This window comes from Saccostrea echinata, unplaced genomic scaffold, assembly GCF_033153115.1.
Source record: "Saccostrea echinata isolate AGI-Se365-2 ecotype Australia unplaced genomic scaffold, CSIRO_AGI_Sech_v1 ptg000017l, whole genome shotgun sequence".
Lineage (NCBI taxonomy): Eukaryota > Metazoa > Mollusca > Bivalvia > Ostreida > Ostreidae > Saccostrea > Saccostrea echinata.
Genome location: NW_026889766.1, coordinates 666,376 through 684,481, shown reverse-complemented (window position 1 = coordinate 684,481; position 18,106 = coordinate 666,376). Strand labels below are relative to the sequence as shown.

The 18,106-nt window shown below is 33.3% G+C and overlaps 1 protein-coding gene across 1 annotated transcript; it reads left to right on the top strand.

The window, feature by feature from the left end:
* The first annotated feature begins 420 nt into the window (after positions 1–420).
* On the top strand, positions 421–16,370 carry LOC133189193 (receptor-type tyrosine-protein phosphatase C-like). The gene is made up of 17 exons (XM_061324600.1): positions 421–445; positions 967–1,175; positions 1,358–1,451; positions 1,849–1,913; positions 2,744–2,780; positions 3,134–3,231; positions 3,761–3,892; positions 6,982–7,130; positions 8,513–8,648; positions 10,076–10,207; positions 11,038–11,131; positions 12,456–12,529; positions 12,991–13,125; positions 14,405–14,527; positions 14,812–14,966; positions 15,389–15,524; positions 16,063–16,370. The coding sequence occupies exons 1-17, from the start codon at positions 421–423 to the stop codon at positions 16,204–16,206; spliced, it is 1,938 nt and encodes a 645-aa protein (XP_061180584.1). The 3' UTR covers positions 16,207–16,370.
* Positions 16,371–18,106: the final 1,736 nt, after the last annotated feature.

Here is an 18,106-nt window from a genome sequence, read left to right as displayed (position 1 = left end):
GAGGTGGTGAGTGTTAACTTAACAGAGGTGGTGAGTGTTAACTTAACAGAGGTGGTGAGTGTTAACTTAACAGGGGAGGTGAGTGTTAACTTAACAGGGGAGGTGAGTGTTAACTTAACAGAGGTGGTGAGTGTTAACTTAACAGAGGTGGTGAGTGTTAACTTGATTTCCAGTTTAAAGGTTAATTAATTACTTCATGCCATGACGAAGCGTTCAATTGCCTAGAAAAGCGTTTTTTTCTGAAAATGTCAAAGTGTTTTCAGCAATTCTTGGCTAAGGAAAACGTTGGTCATTCCTAGAAGTGTTTAAATACTTTATTTGTTATTTGTATAGTTTATTCAAATACTTTACACATACCCGCACAGTATTTATTTAATCAACAGAGCGTAATTATTCAAAATGTGAAAATTACTAGCAGATATGACTCTCCCAATTTCTAGGTCGGGCAACATATATGTAATTTTTGTTCTAATAGAAAACACGGGCACCGCAAAGCGGAGCATATCCCTTCGCAAAAGAGCACATTGAACCCGTTATGAATTACATGTATTACTTCTGTTATACACGAACTCACACACTCAAAAGCGCCGTACTTTATCCTCTCCATGCAACTTCGTTACGAGGGGATAAAAATGTTAAAAAAAGACAAAAACAAAAGTTACATCTACTTTGGAATCTTGCTTATATCAACATCAAAAGAAATTTTTACGTGCTCCAAAAGATACGCAGATCAGTGAAGTGTATTAATTGAACTCTTTTGTTTTATTCATGAACGTCAAACAGATGTTTGTAAGACATAAATCTCATTCTTATCAATGTGAAAGTGCTGAGATATAATTCTTGAGATTGCAAGTGTAAATCATATGTGAGTTATACCGACACATGCACACATATGTACATGTAAATCTTTTTTAACAAATATCAAACAAACCTTGGTTGTTTTATTTTCTGTGTTTCTTTGTTCAGTTACTAACAGTTCTATAAAGCTGGTGGATAATTTGTCTGATGAACAGGAACATCGTCATAGCCAAATCAGTAATGCATCATCCATGTATTATAATACGACACGTGACTCGTTTTTTCTCGCCTCCAAAAATATAAGAGTCAGCAGTATTTCTACTGTGATAAAAGCCAAATCGAAAGACAGTTTCAGAATATTCCTAAAAGAATTCAAGGTATTTTTCTTATAAATACCATCATATATATAATATTTTTTTATTCTGCATATAAATCGCAGTGCGCCTAGGCACAAGTACATGTATCATCTTTAGTGGGTATTTCGTTCTTTTTAAAACTAATGGTTTGACTTGCGTGCTAGAAGAAATATTTTTAATAAATATTTGCAACAATTGAACAGGATATACCATATGGAGAACAGAGTAGTATACCCTGCACAGTCGCCAAGGAACCCCAGAACAAATCAAGAAACAGGTTCAAAACAACATTTCCATGTAAGGGTTATTTCCATAGTTTTCAGTACTTCTGACTTAAATAAGCGATAATCTGCCCAAAGGCCATCTTATTCAAAGAAAAAAAAAGAGATTAATAAAATAAACACTCACCATTTTTTAAATTTTGAATAAGTTTTGCTTTTAAAATAATTTTGAAAATAAAACCAATACCCATCTTATTTGTTTTTTAATAAATTTATACTACATGTATCAACTTTTTAAACATATTTATCATATAGTAATCAAGATATTTTAAAATTTAAATCTGTTCTCAGTGTATGGTTTTGGAACTTGTTCTGAAAAAGAAGCTGAACAAGTCTAACTTCTCTCATGATATGTTATCCTATCATGAAACTATTAAAGGTATTTTGCTTTTAAAATGTTTTTATCAATGTAGATGACCATTCCCGCTTGATTCTGCAGTCAAATGAGAACGACTATATCAACGCTAACTTTATAAGGGTAATAAATAAATGGATTTGCCAGAAACATATAATATCAAATTAATATCAGTCTGAGTCATTATACATATGTAAACTCCCTTACCCTTGACCTATGAACTTATACTGACTATTCGTAGATTTTTATGTCGACCATGACCCATGTTTTGATTTTAATTAATCAGTTTTCGAAAGTGTTCGCTTTTCAGAATTAGTTACCAACCTTTGATTTCAATTTGACAAATACATTAAAAAGGCTAATGCCTTATCTTTTAATCCTGTCCGTTTCCCCGTCTATTTTGTTGTTTGTATCCCGTGTAATTTGTCATTTGTATCCCGTCTACTTTGTTATTTGTATCCCTTGTAATTTGTTATTTGTATCCCGTGTAATTTGTTATTTGTATCCCGTGTAATCTGTTATTTGTATCCCGTGTAATTTGTTATTTATATCCCGTGTAATCTGTTATTTGTATCCCTTGTAATCTGTTATTTGTATCCCGTGTAATCTGTTATTTGTATCCCGCGTAATTTGTTATTTGTATCCCGTGTAATTTGTTATTTATATCCCGTGTAATCTGTTATTTGTATCCCGTGTAATTTGTTATTTATATCCCGTGTAATCTGTTATTTGTATCCCGTGTAATTTGTCATTTGTATCCCGTGTAATCTGTTATTTGTATCCCGCGTAATTTGTTATTTGTATCCCGTGTAATTTGTTATTTATATCCCGTGTAATCTGTTATTTGTATCCCGTGTAATTTGTTATTTATATCCCGTGTAATTTATTATTTGTATCCCGTGTAATCTGTTATTTGTATCCCGTGTAATTTGTCATTTGTATCCTTTTTGTAGGACCTAGAAGGGAATAGAAAATACATAGCGTCTCAAGGTAAAGCCTTAACATAGTCCTTCTCTATATTCCATCAATGTCAAATGTAAGACACTTTGTCACTTGCTTTCTCTCTATTTATTCCGAAGCCTTTATTTCAAAACTATTTGAGCTATCGGAGATACATGTACCAGTTTTTGTTTTCAGTGGAGATATCAGAATGTATACCTACTACAGTAACTCTTCTTCTTGTATTGAGGAAAAAGTTTCCCATCTATTTTCATTGAGTTCAATTATTGAGCAAGCTAAAATGTCAAACTAACATGATGCATAGAGTTCTTTCGAGTCTTGCTACAATTATGTATTAATTTGTTAATTAGGAGAGAATTAAAAGCGTATTGTGTTTCCTGCAGGCCCCAAACCAAATACATTGTCGGATCATTGGTTGATGATCTGGCAGGAGAACGTTAACGTCATCATCATGCTTACAAATTTAGTGGAGGGAAGCAAGGTAACTTTTCAATAAAAAAGCAACAAAAAATCATTCAACAGTATATAATATCTGAAAAAAATGTAGAACGTGGACAATTTGCAAAATGAATGGGGTTCTTAGAACGTAGAATTTAAAAAAAAAACTTGTTCTGATTTCCCAAGTGCTTACATACATAATTTCATCAAATAAAAAGGCAGTCTTCAGGACCCTTGTTTGGGCAGCTTTATGCCTTATTTTCACATAATAAGTGCATATATTTAGAGTCCTGTTTAATTTCACGATTATGTGGACCTATTAAATGTAGGTGACAAAAAGCCAATAGGCTAAAGGTTTCTTGAAATTTAGGCGACAAAAAGCCAATAAGCTACAGGCTTGAGATTTCTGAGAAAATTAAGGTGACAAATAGCCAATTGGCTACAGCTTGAGGTTTCTTAGAAAATGTAGGTGACAAAAAGCCAAAGGGCCTTAGGCTTGAGGTTTTTTTTTCTTGCTTTCAGTGGACTCACTTAAGTTCTCTTCACCTGGATATGTTATAATGTCTTTGCAGAAGAAATGTGGACAATACTGGCCAGACTCAGAAGAAGAGGAGATGACGTACGGAGACATATCTGTACGCTTATTGAAAGAGAAGCATTATGCATATTACGTCATCCGACACCTTCAAGCACGACGAAATTCAGTATGTACTCTTTGCATTTATATGTATTTTATCTTTTTTGCATTCAGTACATGTATATATACCAAATAGATATTAAATCATCATAGGGCAGAACATACTCTTTACATGTACTTAAAGATTGAAACAGAAATCTTCAACAGTCGCTCCGTCTATATGTCCAATTATCTTATTTGAGTTGTTAAGTTCCTTCCCTTTGTCTTTAATTTGTGAAGAAGCTAAAGATCATTAATTTCCTTTATCTTTTTTATCTACGAAGATGTCAGTAAAAGGTAATGTGTCAATAAATGTTTATATTAGTATATTCAGTGTTATTTTATGACAAACACCACGTAGAAAACTTAGAAACTTAGGTACTTAAAAGATAGGAAGCAAGTAAGTGTTGGAATCATTTACATGATGTGTCATGATTTTAATGATTTTTAGGTCACCTGAGTCACTCAGGTCGCCTATTGCTTTCTGTTTTCGTCCGTCGTCGTATTTTTTTCATTATTTCTTTGAAAATCTTCTTCTCTACTCCTGGATTTTATTTCAACAAATTAAATACATAGTTATGATAAGCAAGGGTGTTTCTTCCAAAATTGTGAATTTCATGGCCCCTGGATCAGGGGTTCTGGTGTTAGGGCGGGGCTCTATTTATTATATAGTGAAAATGCATTAATGCTTTAAAAATCTTCTCTGCTCCTGGGTATTATTTAAACAAACTAAGTACATTGTTATGATACACAAGGATGTCTCTTCCAAAATTGTGAATTTCATGGCCCCAGGGTCAAGGGTTCTGGTGAAAAGGGGGGGGGTCTCTATTGATTATATCGTGAAAAAGCAAAATTTCTTTGAAAACATTCTTTTCTGCTTCTGGTTATAAAGCAAAGAAGCTAAGTGTATAGTTATGATGAGCAAGAGTGCTTCTTCCAGAGTAGTGAATTGCATAACCCCTAGGTCAGACGTGCTGGTGTGAGGGTGGGGCTCTTGATAATATAGTGAAAATGCATTAATTCTATTAAATAATCCTGTCTGCCCCTTAGTGTTAAGCAGATAAACAAAGTGATTACTTATTATGAGCAAACTTCTGGTTCCAGGGTGAGAGGCTCTGGTGTTTCTCGGTGGGGAGGGGGGGGGGGGGTTGTTCTATTGATAATATAGTGAATCTGTAGTAAAAATGCATTATTTCTTTAAAAATCTTCTCTGCACCTGGGCATATCAGACGCAAGAAAGAGTAAAAGTTTTAATAAGGAAGGGTATTTTTACCAGATTTTTGAACATCTGGACCATTTGGTCAAGTGTTCTGGTCCTGGCCAGGGCTCTATTAATTTGTATTCTACTGAGAGGAGTTATTCCCCTTTGCCATTTACATTTGATAATTAATCACTGTAAATAATGTACTTGAAATTAAGGTTAATAGAATAAGAGAATTATGCAAGAATTTTTATTGTATAATACAAAAAGTACTTTCATAGTTTTAATGATCAGGTAGACTTATAAGTAAGAGATAAATAAAAATGAGACAAAAATAACTTGTCTTATTAAATGTTCATCAAAGATCAAGAGAGGCCAATGTAAGAGATTTCAACAAGGAATTAAAATAGTACAGAAACACTGATAGTTTGTTAATATACTGTATGGTGATAGTGATAAATGGGGAACAGATTAGAACCTAATTTATGAACTGTTAATGAATACTAGACTAAGTAAAGGAGAAAGGCCAAAAACTGTCCATTCTGTGAGAGAAAGAACTAATCGAGGGCCATAGGCTACTTAAAACATGATTTCCTTTGTTCTGAAAATGAAATAAAAAAATTACAAAACTGGTTGCAGATATGACAGGTAGCACACATACAATGACAAATTCATTGTTTACAGAATGGACAGTCATAGGTAAGCTAGGGATGCAGAGCAATTTGTTGAATAGCCATTGTGTTTCGGGCAGATGCAAATAACAAAAGGTCTTTGTCTTAAGAATGGACAGATACGGGTGGATTTTGGGGGATACTAGTATTTATACAAGTATGCCATGCTTCAAAATCAGTTTATAGTTTACGTTGTAAAGGCATACATGTCTTCCTCTGATGGAGAGAGTATATGACAGAATCAAAATCTAATAAACCAAAATATGCATAAAATTGGTGATATTTGGAAACATGCAGAAGAGTAAAAGTAAAAGAAATATTAGCCAAACTTTGACCCAAAAGTGAACTTCTCCAACAGATACAGATAATCAAATTTGAATCAAACCTGGAAATGTTTTATTTGAATTCTATTTTTGAGGATATATTAACTGCAGCTGTGTACTGGTGAAATGCATATTGTGTTCTGAATGTTGGGTTAGCCATGAGCCAATCTTTGACCTGAAAATGTTTTACAAATCAAATCTGGAGATGTTTCATTTTTAATTATTTTCTACGGAAATATAAACTGCAGCAGTGAAGTGTTCATGGAGCAAACTGTTTTCTAGGTGGAGGATTTAATATTAGACGTACTTCTATCTTAAAATGAATTCTCGTCGAGGGAATAATTTTTCCGAAAAGTCAAATGTGAAATTGTGTCATTTGTAATCAGGTTTTGTGAAAATTGAGTTTTGAGTATTGAAATAATGTACATTATTCATGAAATCAATGGGATTCTGTGCAGACATTGTGTTCTGGATTAGCTTAGATCTCCGTGTTCTTTCTGTTATTTACATGTAAATTAAAGAGTATTTAATGTATTTGTTTTGTTTCCCTCTTGAACACATTCCAAAGTTTACCTGTAACTCTCCATTCTGTTTTAACTGTCCATTCGATTTTTTGAAAAAACTGTCCATTCTTAAAAAGAATGGACAGTTTTCCAAAAAGAATGGACACTTACAGGTAACTTAATGGATTGTTTGAGGAGTTAGCTCAACATTAAGCTATAGAATGGACAACACAAACAAAAGGTTTACGTCACAATCATGTTTTAATTATTGTTTTGATCCTGATCACCCTATTTTTCTTGCTTTTGGGCAACAAAGCTTCATCTTTCAGTTCATTTTATACTCTATGGATCCTCTAAATTGTTGTATTATACTCAGGTGACCGTTAAGGCCCTTGGGCCTCTTGTATTATTTCTAAAAGGAATCTACAACCAAGGACGTGATCCAAATGCACTACACTCACTGGCCAGATCATGGTGTCCCTGATCCTGTAGATCTGATGATCTTTCATAAACACGTGGTGCGGATCCAGGAAAAAAGCAAGAATAGTGTTCTATTGGTACATTGCAGGTAAACTCAATCCCCCTCTCACACGGTTAAAAGATTTATGTAATTTGTTATTTTAGCGTTGATCCTCATTTTATCGCAAGTAGTATGTCAATTAATACCTTTATATTAGAGTTGTTGAGACTGCATACGTGTGCGTGTACGGGTAGTCTAGTATAGGGGAATTCCCTTTTTAGAGTTTTTCTACACTTAAGCATTGTTCTATATTTTAACGCCGGTATTTAGTCATTTCAGCATTAGTCCACTTTTAGCATTGTTTTATAATTTAGCGCCAATATTTAATTGTTTTACCGTTTATCTATATTTTAGCACTGTTCCACATTTAGCGCTGAACCATCACGTAGCTTAGTCGGTAGAGCGAGTGCTCGATCCGTGGTCAGAGATCGTGTGTTCGAATCACGTCCGCGACTGACGTTAGTTGATAAAAAATAGGTAGCAAACAGTTACTGTTCCTTTGCAAAGAGCTCAGTACTTTGCAGTGAAAGCTGCGGGTCCTTCGGATGAGACCTTAAAAGCCGAGGCCCCGTGTCACGGTAGGAGTTTGCACGATAAAGAACCCTCACTGATCAATGGCCCTGAGTGCCGAGTAAAGGTCTAAATTTGAAGTTCTACACCGGTATATGGTGACGTCTCTATATTAGTGAAAAATTTTCGAACGGGACGTAAAACAACATACAATCAATTAATCAATCATTTCACCCGTTATAATAACATTTTACCCGTTATATAGTCATTTTACGTTTTTCTACAATTATGATTCGTTCAATATGTATCTACGACCCGCATTTAGTAATTTTAGCGTTTGTTACGTTTTAGCATTTTTTTTTAATATTAAGGGCCGATATTTAATCATATTAGCGTTTTTCTTCATTAAAGAAATGATTTTTATTTAAGCGCCGGTGGCGCAGTGGTTACAGCGTTTGATATAGAGTCGCAGAGTAAGGAGTTGATCCTTACATCATGGGATCGAATCCACTGTGTGACGCGGAAACTGGTCTTTCGGATGCGGCCATATAAACCAAGGTCCTGTGTCGCAGTAGGTGCTGACACGAAAAAGATCCCTCACTGCTCAACGGATGTTAGTGTCGAGTGCAGGTCTAAATTTGCAGTCCTCCATCGGCAAGTGGTGGCGTATCTAATTCTCGAAGGGACGTTAAGCAAACAAACAAAACATTTTAATAGTGCCGGTATTTAGTAATTTTAGCTTTTTTCCTTATTATACATTTAGGGCTGGTATTTAGTAAATTAAGCGTTTTTTCTACATTTTAGCAATTTCCATAATATAGAGCCGGTATTTAGTAATTTCATCATTTTTGTACATTTCAGCAATATTCCATAATTTAGTAACGGATTTTAATCATTTTAGCGTTTTTTTTACATTGTAGCGCCGGTATAGGTCGCACAGGGACATTTTTAGCATTAGATGAATTGTATCGCTACGGCTGCATACATGGAACCTTTAACGCTGTTGATTACGTTAAAACAATGAGGGAAGATCGCATGAATATGATACAAAATGTGGTAGGTAGAATTATTTAGAAATGGATTAGAGAATGACGTTTGTAATATTTGGTTACATGCATAACTTTTCTTGAATAAATAAAATGTAAAATTGTGTAAAGATGTGTGGATACAATTAAAACGTTTGAAGTATACATCATTAAAAAGATATGTAACGTATGTATACAGTTAAAAAAAAATGTAAAACAAAGTATGGCTACTATATTTATTCATATGTAATATATGAATAGCAGATGAAAAGTTAAAAAGATATGCGAATGAACTTTTGTTTGTTTGGTTGTTTGTTGTTTAACGTCCCTCTCGAGAATTTTTCACTCATATGGAGACGCACCACTTGCCGATGGAGAGCTGCAAATTTTTTTGTCTATACTCGGCATTGAGCAGTGAGGGAACTTCTTCGTGGCAGCACCTACTGCGACACGGGACCTCAGTTTATACGGTCTCATCCTACGCACCGGTCTCTACGTCCCACAGTGGGATTCGAACACTCGAATGAACTTAAAATGAGTGCCAAAAGTAACATCATAAGGACGCCGGTAACATTCTTACCGTACGGAGATAGACAAAACCTGACGTTGTGTTTATCTTAATATTTAAAAAAGTATTTTATATAATCGAATAAAATTTTTGGGAAAAATTAAAATATACAAGGGGTATTTTGTTGATTACATTTTGTTGATAACATTTGGTTATTTAAGATTTTATAGCAGTTGTGACAAAACTTTTGGAATTAACCATCGTATCAGTGTTAGAAACGTATAATATCTTATTACAGCCTAAAGAATAATTCTGCGTAATTTTCTAATTAACCGCGGATTGAACAGAAATTGTGCTTCCACGGAATTATGTCGCCGTGGGGAAAAAGAGTATTTAAAAGCCATTTTAAGTGATAAGGCTTATAAGATGTAAGTTCTAGTGATATATTCCTGACAGTTGTTTACCAAAAGAACACACTTTAACATAGTTGTCAATTATTCTAGAAATAAATGGCACTCTACTATTTAGATATGCACTGCGGGACGTGGAAACCGGTCCTTCGGATAAAACCATATAAACCGATGTCCCATGTCGCAGTAGGTGCTGGCACGAAAAGATCCGTCACTGCCCAATTGCCCTGAATGCCGAGTATAGATCTAAATTTGCAGCCCTCCACTGGGACGTGCTGGCATCTCAATATGACTGATAAAGTCTCGAAAAGGAAGTTAAGCAAAAATACAAACAAACTATTTAGATGTGAATGAGAATAAAGAGAGTACTATTATATCTACACCTAAGTATAACACTCTCGAGATGTAAAAAAGTGTATGTTAATCACATTGTCAAAACAAGGAGATCGTCTGAATAGAAGTCTGCTTGACAGTCCAACCAACTTTATATCCCGATCCAGAACCAAAACAATTTACTCACAAACAAGTCTTGTATTTCAGGACCAGTATGTCTGTCTTCATTTTGCATTGAATGAGTCCTTTAAAGGAAAACAACGGGTGAAGGACAAAGCTTCTTTTATCAAGAAACAAAGAGAAAATCCGAGTGGTTCTGAACTGACATCAGAATTCGAAGTAAGCATAGAGAATTCTGGCACTGTTATATACAAACCAAGTTTATAAAAATACTGCCAGAGAGAGGGACAGACAAACAGACGGACGGACGAAAAGAAGGACAGGAGGGAAAATCTTGTCCTCTTTAGGGGTGCTATAGAATAAAATAAATTGTCAAATATAATTAATTGGGTATACTTCATTGGAAACGGCGGGTGTAACCGGTCGGCAGGGGATGCTCACTCCTCCATGGCACCTGATCCCACCTCTGATGTTTGGAGGTCCGTGTTTGCTCTGCTCCTATTTTGTACTGTTTAATGGACTTTTGAGCTTGAATACTGTTCGTTATCTCCATATATTTCATTGCATTAGGCAGCTTATTATGAGAATGTCCATAAAAATGTTGCATGAAAGACAGTCAGATTATACAGGTATCATATATTATCTTGATTCAAGAATGGGACAATTAATTACATCAGGCAAGTGTTCGCTTAAAAGCAGACTCTAATAGTTATTATTGTTGGTGTAAGAAGCAAAATCTAGTATTCGCTTTACATACATGGATGCAACGATGAATTACTGACTAGTTACAACAAGCTGATGTCAGTTAATTGATAACTTATACTTGAAAAAAAAAGAAATGTATCTATTATTAAATTTAAGAAAGAAATATAGATTTTAAAGTAAAAACAAATGACATTTCAAGTACATAGAGAAATTAATTAAATATAACACTTGAAAAAGAAGAAATACCTATTATTATATTTATATTTTAGATTTTAAAGTCAAAACAAAATGTCATTTGAAGTGTGAGTAGTGAAACTTGATTGCGTAATTTTTTCTCCCCAAAGGAGCTAATTTCCATCAAAAAACAATATATAGACGCAGATAAAGAGGCGGGAATATCGCACCAAGAACTAAACTACACAAAGGATGTTTTACCAGGTTATTATCATTTCCGTTATATTATTTATCATTTCTACTATCATATTATTTAATTTCTACTGTCATGTTATTAATCCTTTCAACTATCATGTTATTTATTATCTCTACTGTTATTTATCATTTCTACTATCATTTTATTTATCATCTACTATCATGTTAATTTTCATAATTTCTACTGTCATGTTATTTTTTCATCTCAACTATCATGTTATTTGTCATTTCTACTGTCATGTTATTTGTCATTTCTACTCTCATGTTATTTATCATCTCAACTATCATGTTATTTATCATGTTATTTATCATTTCTACTATCTTGTTATTTATCATTTCTACTCTCATGTTATTTATCATCTCAACTATCATGTTATTTATCATTTCTACTATCATGCTATTTATCATCTCAACTATCATGTTATTTATCATTTCTACTATCATGCTATTTATCATCTCAACTATCATGTTATTTATCATTTCTACTATCATGCTATTTATCATCTCAACTATCATGTTATTTATCATTTCTACTGTTATGTTATTTATCATGTCTACTATCAAGTCCGAATCTCTTGTTATATAATTTCTTCCCCCAAATGTACTTGCGGTCAAACTGAAGACATTTATTATTTTTTCTTTGTTTGCAAGAAATATGAACGTCCAAGAAATGACTTAATAAACACTATTCTTCAACTTAACCAGCAAAATATAATAGATACTCATTTTTTATTGTGTGGAAACGAATCTTTTTCTACCGATGTAAATATTCAAAATTTCTGTAGTGTCCAGAAATTTTTTCGAGAATCAGATAGATTCTAATTCAAAACAGTGTCTTAGATTTCAATATGTATATGCAGAATGAAAAATTTTAAATGTTTTAGCAAATATGAAAGATTCTTGTTCAAAAACATTGCAATCACTGTATATGTAACATTAGAGCTCTGGTAGATTACTCAGAGTAATCTATGTGTCTTTATAATTTTCATATATATTACATGTACAACATAAATTTTCGTAAATTATCTCAATTTATTTATTATGACAATCATATTGTATTCATTGTTTGTATAATAAGCTGGAGAGGATTTATCAAGTTGAAAGAACTTGTATCCAATCCTTTTGTATGTATTATTACAATAAAATATGTTCAAATCAAATCAATCTCTTGTAACTAATTTTGACTTTTGTAGAATCGATATCCATATCGTGATTTTACTGCATATTTATCTTAACTTTATATGAGTATTAATTTACATAATTGAGTTACTTTTCTTGGTAAAGCCAATAACTTACCATAGCTTAATAAAATATTTTGATATTTGTTGTTTAGTCGACAGGTTCAAGGTGGCCCTGTCTTCGTATGTTGAAGGACGAACTTATTACTACAATGCAGTCTTCGTTTCGGTAAGTACAACTAAATCACATTTTTTAAACAAAGTTTTTGCTTACTATGTATAAGTATACTATGATAAAATAAACCAATTCACAACGATTTATTGAAAAAGATTCTGTTATGAAGACACGTTCCTCGAATATCTGTTTTTGTATCTCCTCGTAGTATATGTATACAAAAATACTGTTATTTTGAGACTTCTTAATTGATTTCAAATCGTATCAAAAAAATATATTCAAAAAATTTTATTATCAGCGATTCATTGATTTTTAGTAGAGTACCGGTATATAAGAAATGTCATCCTCCGAAATCTTTCAAAAACACCTGGTCATCAATGTTCTTTAATTTTTGTCAGGGAACTTGTTAAAGCAGCAGTCCTTCATGCACAAATTCCAGGGGAAAGCTATATATAATTGAGAAATTAAAAAGTTATGATTACCAAGATGTAGGAAGGAATATTCTTTCATTTCAGTCTTTCTGTGAGAACAACGCCCTGATAGCTGCCCAGTATCCAGTGGAGGGACAGGCTGTAGATTTCCTGAGACTCCTAGTGGATCACGAATCGAACACTCTTGTATCTATCAATCCTCTTAAGGATATACCATCGGTATATTATTTTTTTTCCATGGTTTCTCGTATCGAGGTTATGTTCCCGATTTTGACGAAAAATAGATTAGAGTTATATATTTCTTTCGCAAATTCTACATGCAAAAGACAACCATGTGCATGCCTTGATTTTTGCTGTGTATTCATTTAATGCAATTCAATGTATCATATGACAAAAGAAATGGAATAAGGAAAAAAGAGTAACATTTATGAATATAAAAAAAAACTCTGCAGTTAATCTAAAAAGGATGTTGGAGTTCCTCATTGACAACATCATTGTAGTCTTTGGAATCAAGGTCTTCCAACAAACGAACCTGAATTTATTCAAAAACTAATTCGAAGAAGAAAAACCCCACTAGCTGTGGCCTTCAACTCGAAATTCAGATATATCAGTATATAATAGTTGCTTCCATTCATATGTCGACTCGATATATCCCAGTGAACTTGAAATGAAAGACACATTTGTTTCATATTTGGATGTTTTATCGACTATAGACGATAAGGGTCAACTAACAACTACATTGTATGTCATGACGAACGAAATGACTTCAGCTTTCCCATTGTCAACTTTCCTTAGCTATGTAGTAATATTCCCCAATACCTGCATGTGGTGTTTATGTATATACCATTAAGGTATTCGATACTCAAGATCATGCATTGAGTACAATCAATTTTCAACCCGATGCAGGCTACTGACAGATTAAATTAATGTTATAGGGATTTCAACAACCTCTTTTAAAATCAGCATATGTAAATTCTATGGACATTATAACCTTGTTAGTAAATATAACCTATCATTGGGTTGTATTTTGACGGACATGTTTCATACCGAACTGTTAGGCCTTTGTTTTTTACTAACTTTGACTGTAAAATATTCCGTCTACCTGATCAGTATACCGTATATACTCGCTTATAAGTCGGCTTTTTGGGAGTTAAACTTGGTCTAAAACTCTTTATCCGACTTATACGCGAGTTATTAAAAGAATGGTATTTTAGTGGGTCAATCCCTCTAATTTAAGCTTAAAAAATACAACCGACTTATAGGCGAGTATATACGGTACATAGAGTTCACAGCGGGTGTGACCGGTAGACAAGGAATGCTTAATCCTCCTAGGCACATGATCCCACCTCTGGAATTTTTAGGGTCTGTGTTTTATGTCCTGTTCACAGATTTGTTTTGTTGTATGTTTTTATTGTATGTTTTTGTTGTATGTTTGTATTGTTGTATGTTTTTATTTTAGACCAATCACTGTTCGTTATCTTCTCCTTTATCACTGTAGGCAAGGGAATGGCTTCCAAGGGAGAACCCAATCGCTATTGAATCATACAGTATTTCCAAGCTGTCTTCTTCGAACATAACGCCTTCTGTCCGAAAAACTGATATAATAATAAAGAATGATGAGGTAAAGCAGATCTTATAAACTTCCTTTATATAATTATCCGTTTTTGTGTGAAATTGTTACAAATTTTAGTGATAAAGATAAATTTTGATAAGCAGCTGGTTACAATCTGTATTTATTGTCAGAGTTTTTTTTCAAGAAAATTTACCACCAGTTTAACATATGTGGATCGAAATATTGATGAAAGATCTTCAGATGTTTCAAAATAAACTGGTAAAAATTTGTGTAGTTCTTGAATGGCATATTTTGTTATCTGTGTAAAATATTTAAACGATGTGCTTTTCCAGTCTGAGACACAGGAAGTTAGTATTTACGAACTAACAACATGGAAGATGAATGACGTCATCCCACGTGATCTTCAAATGGTTGCAGATGTCATTGATCATGTGATGAAAAGAAATAAATCATCAGAGACTGTGAATCCAGTAACCATTGTCTCAAAGTAAGATTTTTTTTTTACGGATCATTGGAAGGATAATCTCAATTTAGAATTTGTGTTCAAAGTTTTATATGCATCTATCAGTCAGTTTGTCTCTTTTTTCTGTATGTTTCTTTGAAACTTCGCTGACACATTTATAAGAATTCTTAAATGGCATCTTTTACATTTCTTCTTATTTAGTTATTACTTATTTCTTGGAGGATCAACATATTTTCTTTGCATATATTAAAATATTTCTCCATTCTTCTATCCCGATTAAAAGTTTTAAGATACACACACTGAATTTTACACCAAATTCTATAATATTTAGCGGAATGTATTGCCCGAACATTTACTGTATCTTAAAGCAAACGAATTACGAATAATGTAACCTTTTCAGAATTTTAATTAAATTAAATCATTTAACAAAAAATTATTTTGCATAGAGATGGCGCCACAGGTTGTGGTATGGTCTGTGCAGTGTATAATACCCTCCAACAACTACAGCAGGATGATGAAGTAGACATGTTTAGTATAGTCCGGCAGTTACAGATTCGTAGACCGGAAATGATCTCATCGAAGGTTAGTATAGTCAGGCAGTTACAGATTCGTAGACCGGAAATGATCTCATCTAAGGTTAGTATAGTCCGACAGCTTCAGTTAATGTAGTCCGGCAGCTAAGAGATTGTAGACCGGAAATGGTCGCAATAACGGGTAGTTACAGATACGAAGACCGGAAATGGTTTCGTCTACGTTAAGTGTAGTCCTGTATAATTGCAGATACATATAGCTAGGAAATGATATCATCAGTACAACAAAAACATAATGGTGGACACCAATAATGGATCAAAATCATACAATAAAGAATAATATTATAATAATATTGTTTCTCTTTCCTCCCTTGAAATAACAGCAAAATGTTATTGAACTCTCTTTAAGATTTAGATAAAGAAATTACAAATATTGATCAATATATAGTATTAAGATTTCATTACTTTTGAAACTCATATTTGATAAAGTTTGGGCTAATGAATGATTTTGTGTTATTTTGACCGTTATTTTCTGCATTACAGGTGTTTATTTAAAGAAAGTAACAATAAAATGTATATTCTGCTTATAGGAAGAATACATAGCATGTCACAAGATCGTGGCGTCAACTCTAGAGGACTTTCCGAATGAACCTGACGGTGAGACAGTCTCTGAAACAGGCGAGACATCACGAGACCTCTATAGCAACGTAGAGATAGTGTATGCAAATGGATAGAGAAAATTGTGCCAATGTGTGACATATAGAAGCATATTATAAAGATAGAGAAAACGGAGTCAATGTGTGACATCTAGAAGCATTATATAATATGTTTCTGATTGTTTTTTTTATATACTAAAATATACTTTATGTCATTTCTAAGCGTTTGTATATTGTGTTAAATAACATTCACTGGAAAATAAAAGTAGATCTTCTACATTTGTGTCCACATTTGTCAATGTTTTGTCAGTTTAACGAGGTCAATAAAGTATATTACAGACCTCGCATGCACTGCGTTTATATAATATCTCAGTCATGATACCAGAATAGGTTGAGAACAGTAATAAAAACGAATTCACTGTCCATTTGATTTTGTTATACGAAATAAAACTAGCATAATCATGATAATTTGAAAATATCAAGCTCATTTATCAGACCTGTGTGTGCATGTATCCATTAACGTTCAAATAATCACGTGAGTTGTCACGTGATTAAATTTACATCTGGTTGGCTAGCAGAAGCTTCACAATTAGGATGTTATATAATTTACTTAAATATACATATTGAAACATTAATAAGAAATAAACGATACGTCAAGAAGAAAACCCCAATTTTTTATTCTTTTGTCAAACTGACTATTTGGACCACTCTGGTAATTAATTAAGTGGATGAATATCAATCATTGTTTGGTTTTGCTTTCCTTTTCTTTTGTTTTTTTTTTTTGGGTGGGGATGGGGGTTGTCAAGAGAAAAAAGTAAGAAATGCAACTTACAAAGCATGATTTGTTGTTGTTGAGGTGCTGCATTCTTTTCCTCCCTCCAAGCTTTTGCCATTTTAAAATAGATTGTGGCCATGCAGATCTAGAATAATTTAGTCGTTATACTCTAATCTTGCCATGTTTTCTTCTACAAATTCAAGACGATGTTACATCTATTTGTATACTTGTAGTTTACAACCGAAACATGCATATATATATCAGTTGTAAAGCTTTTTTAATTGCAAAAGCAATCTGGTAAAAGAAGTGGTCAGATAAATATATGTTATAAATGTAAAAATAGTGTAGCATTTTTTGAGTACCCGCAGCGTACAACTTGGGAAAAGTGAATTTAAGTCAGAGAATTTTAATTTATGCAAGACAGATGAATACTTCATTAAGGCCATAATATTAAAGTAATTTTCGTACTAACAAGAATTTTATATAGCGTCTTTATTTATCACTCAAATATGTTGATACATGCTGATTAAATATTGAGGAAATACGTTCAATTCGAAGAAAATTGTTCTATGTTCTTCATGCGGGGATCGAGAAGGGGGGTTCGACCCCCCCCCCCCCTTGGAATTTGCAGAGTTATTGAAAATATATACCGAGGAAAATAAAAAATGATTTGGACCCCCCCCCCCCTTCGGTACGTGGACCCAGCACCACGAAATAGGTTTTTCTCACGTTTTTGTAAAGGATTTTTTTTCGTTTGCTTGTCAAGAAATTTTCTGTGTGTTGATACGTTTGGGAAAAGAAATTTCTAAGTTGGAATTTTTTTTTGACTGGGGTTGACACGTATCCCCCCCCCCCCCCTCGAAAAAAAAAAAAATCCTGGACCCGCGCCTGTTCTTACGATAGGGTACGCCTTAAATTACATGTACCACGCTCATATAATATAAATTATTAGGAGTTTCCTATATCATATATGAGAGAGAGCGAGAGGCACACCCCATTCTATCTTTATATTTGGCAAATTTATTATGACTGTATAAAATTCATTGTATGTTTTCAGTCGGAAACACGTTCATTCGTTTTAATACAGTTAACAATGCACAATCATTGAAGATTTTCATGTACTACATAAATCAATTATCGCATACGTATAAACTTCATGACAGACAAAATTTTACCGAAAAAGAAAATTAAAGGATTTAAATA

Excerpts from the sequence above, each read along its gene's own strand:
- LOC133189193 (XM_061324600.1), top strand. The coding sequence starts at position 421 with ATGACTCTCCCAATTTCTAGGTCGG. Across the intron at positions 3,232-3,760 it reads ATTTAGTGGAGGGAAGCAAG|AAGAAATGTGGACAATACTG; the intron begins GTAACTTTTCAA and ends ATGTCTTTGCAG. Across the intron at positions 8,649-10,075 it reads TGAATATGATACAAAATGTG|GACCAGTATGTCTGTCTTCA; the intron begins GTAGGTAGAATT and ends CTTGTATTTCAG.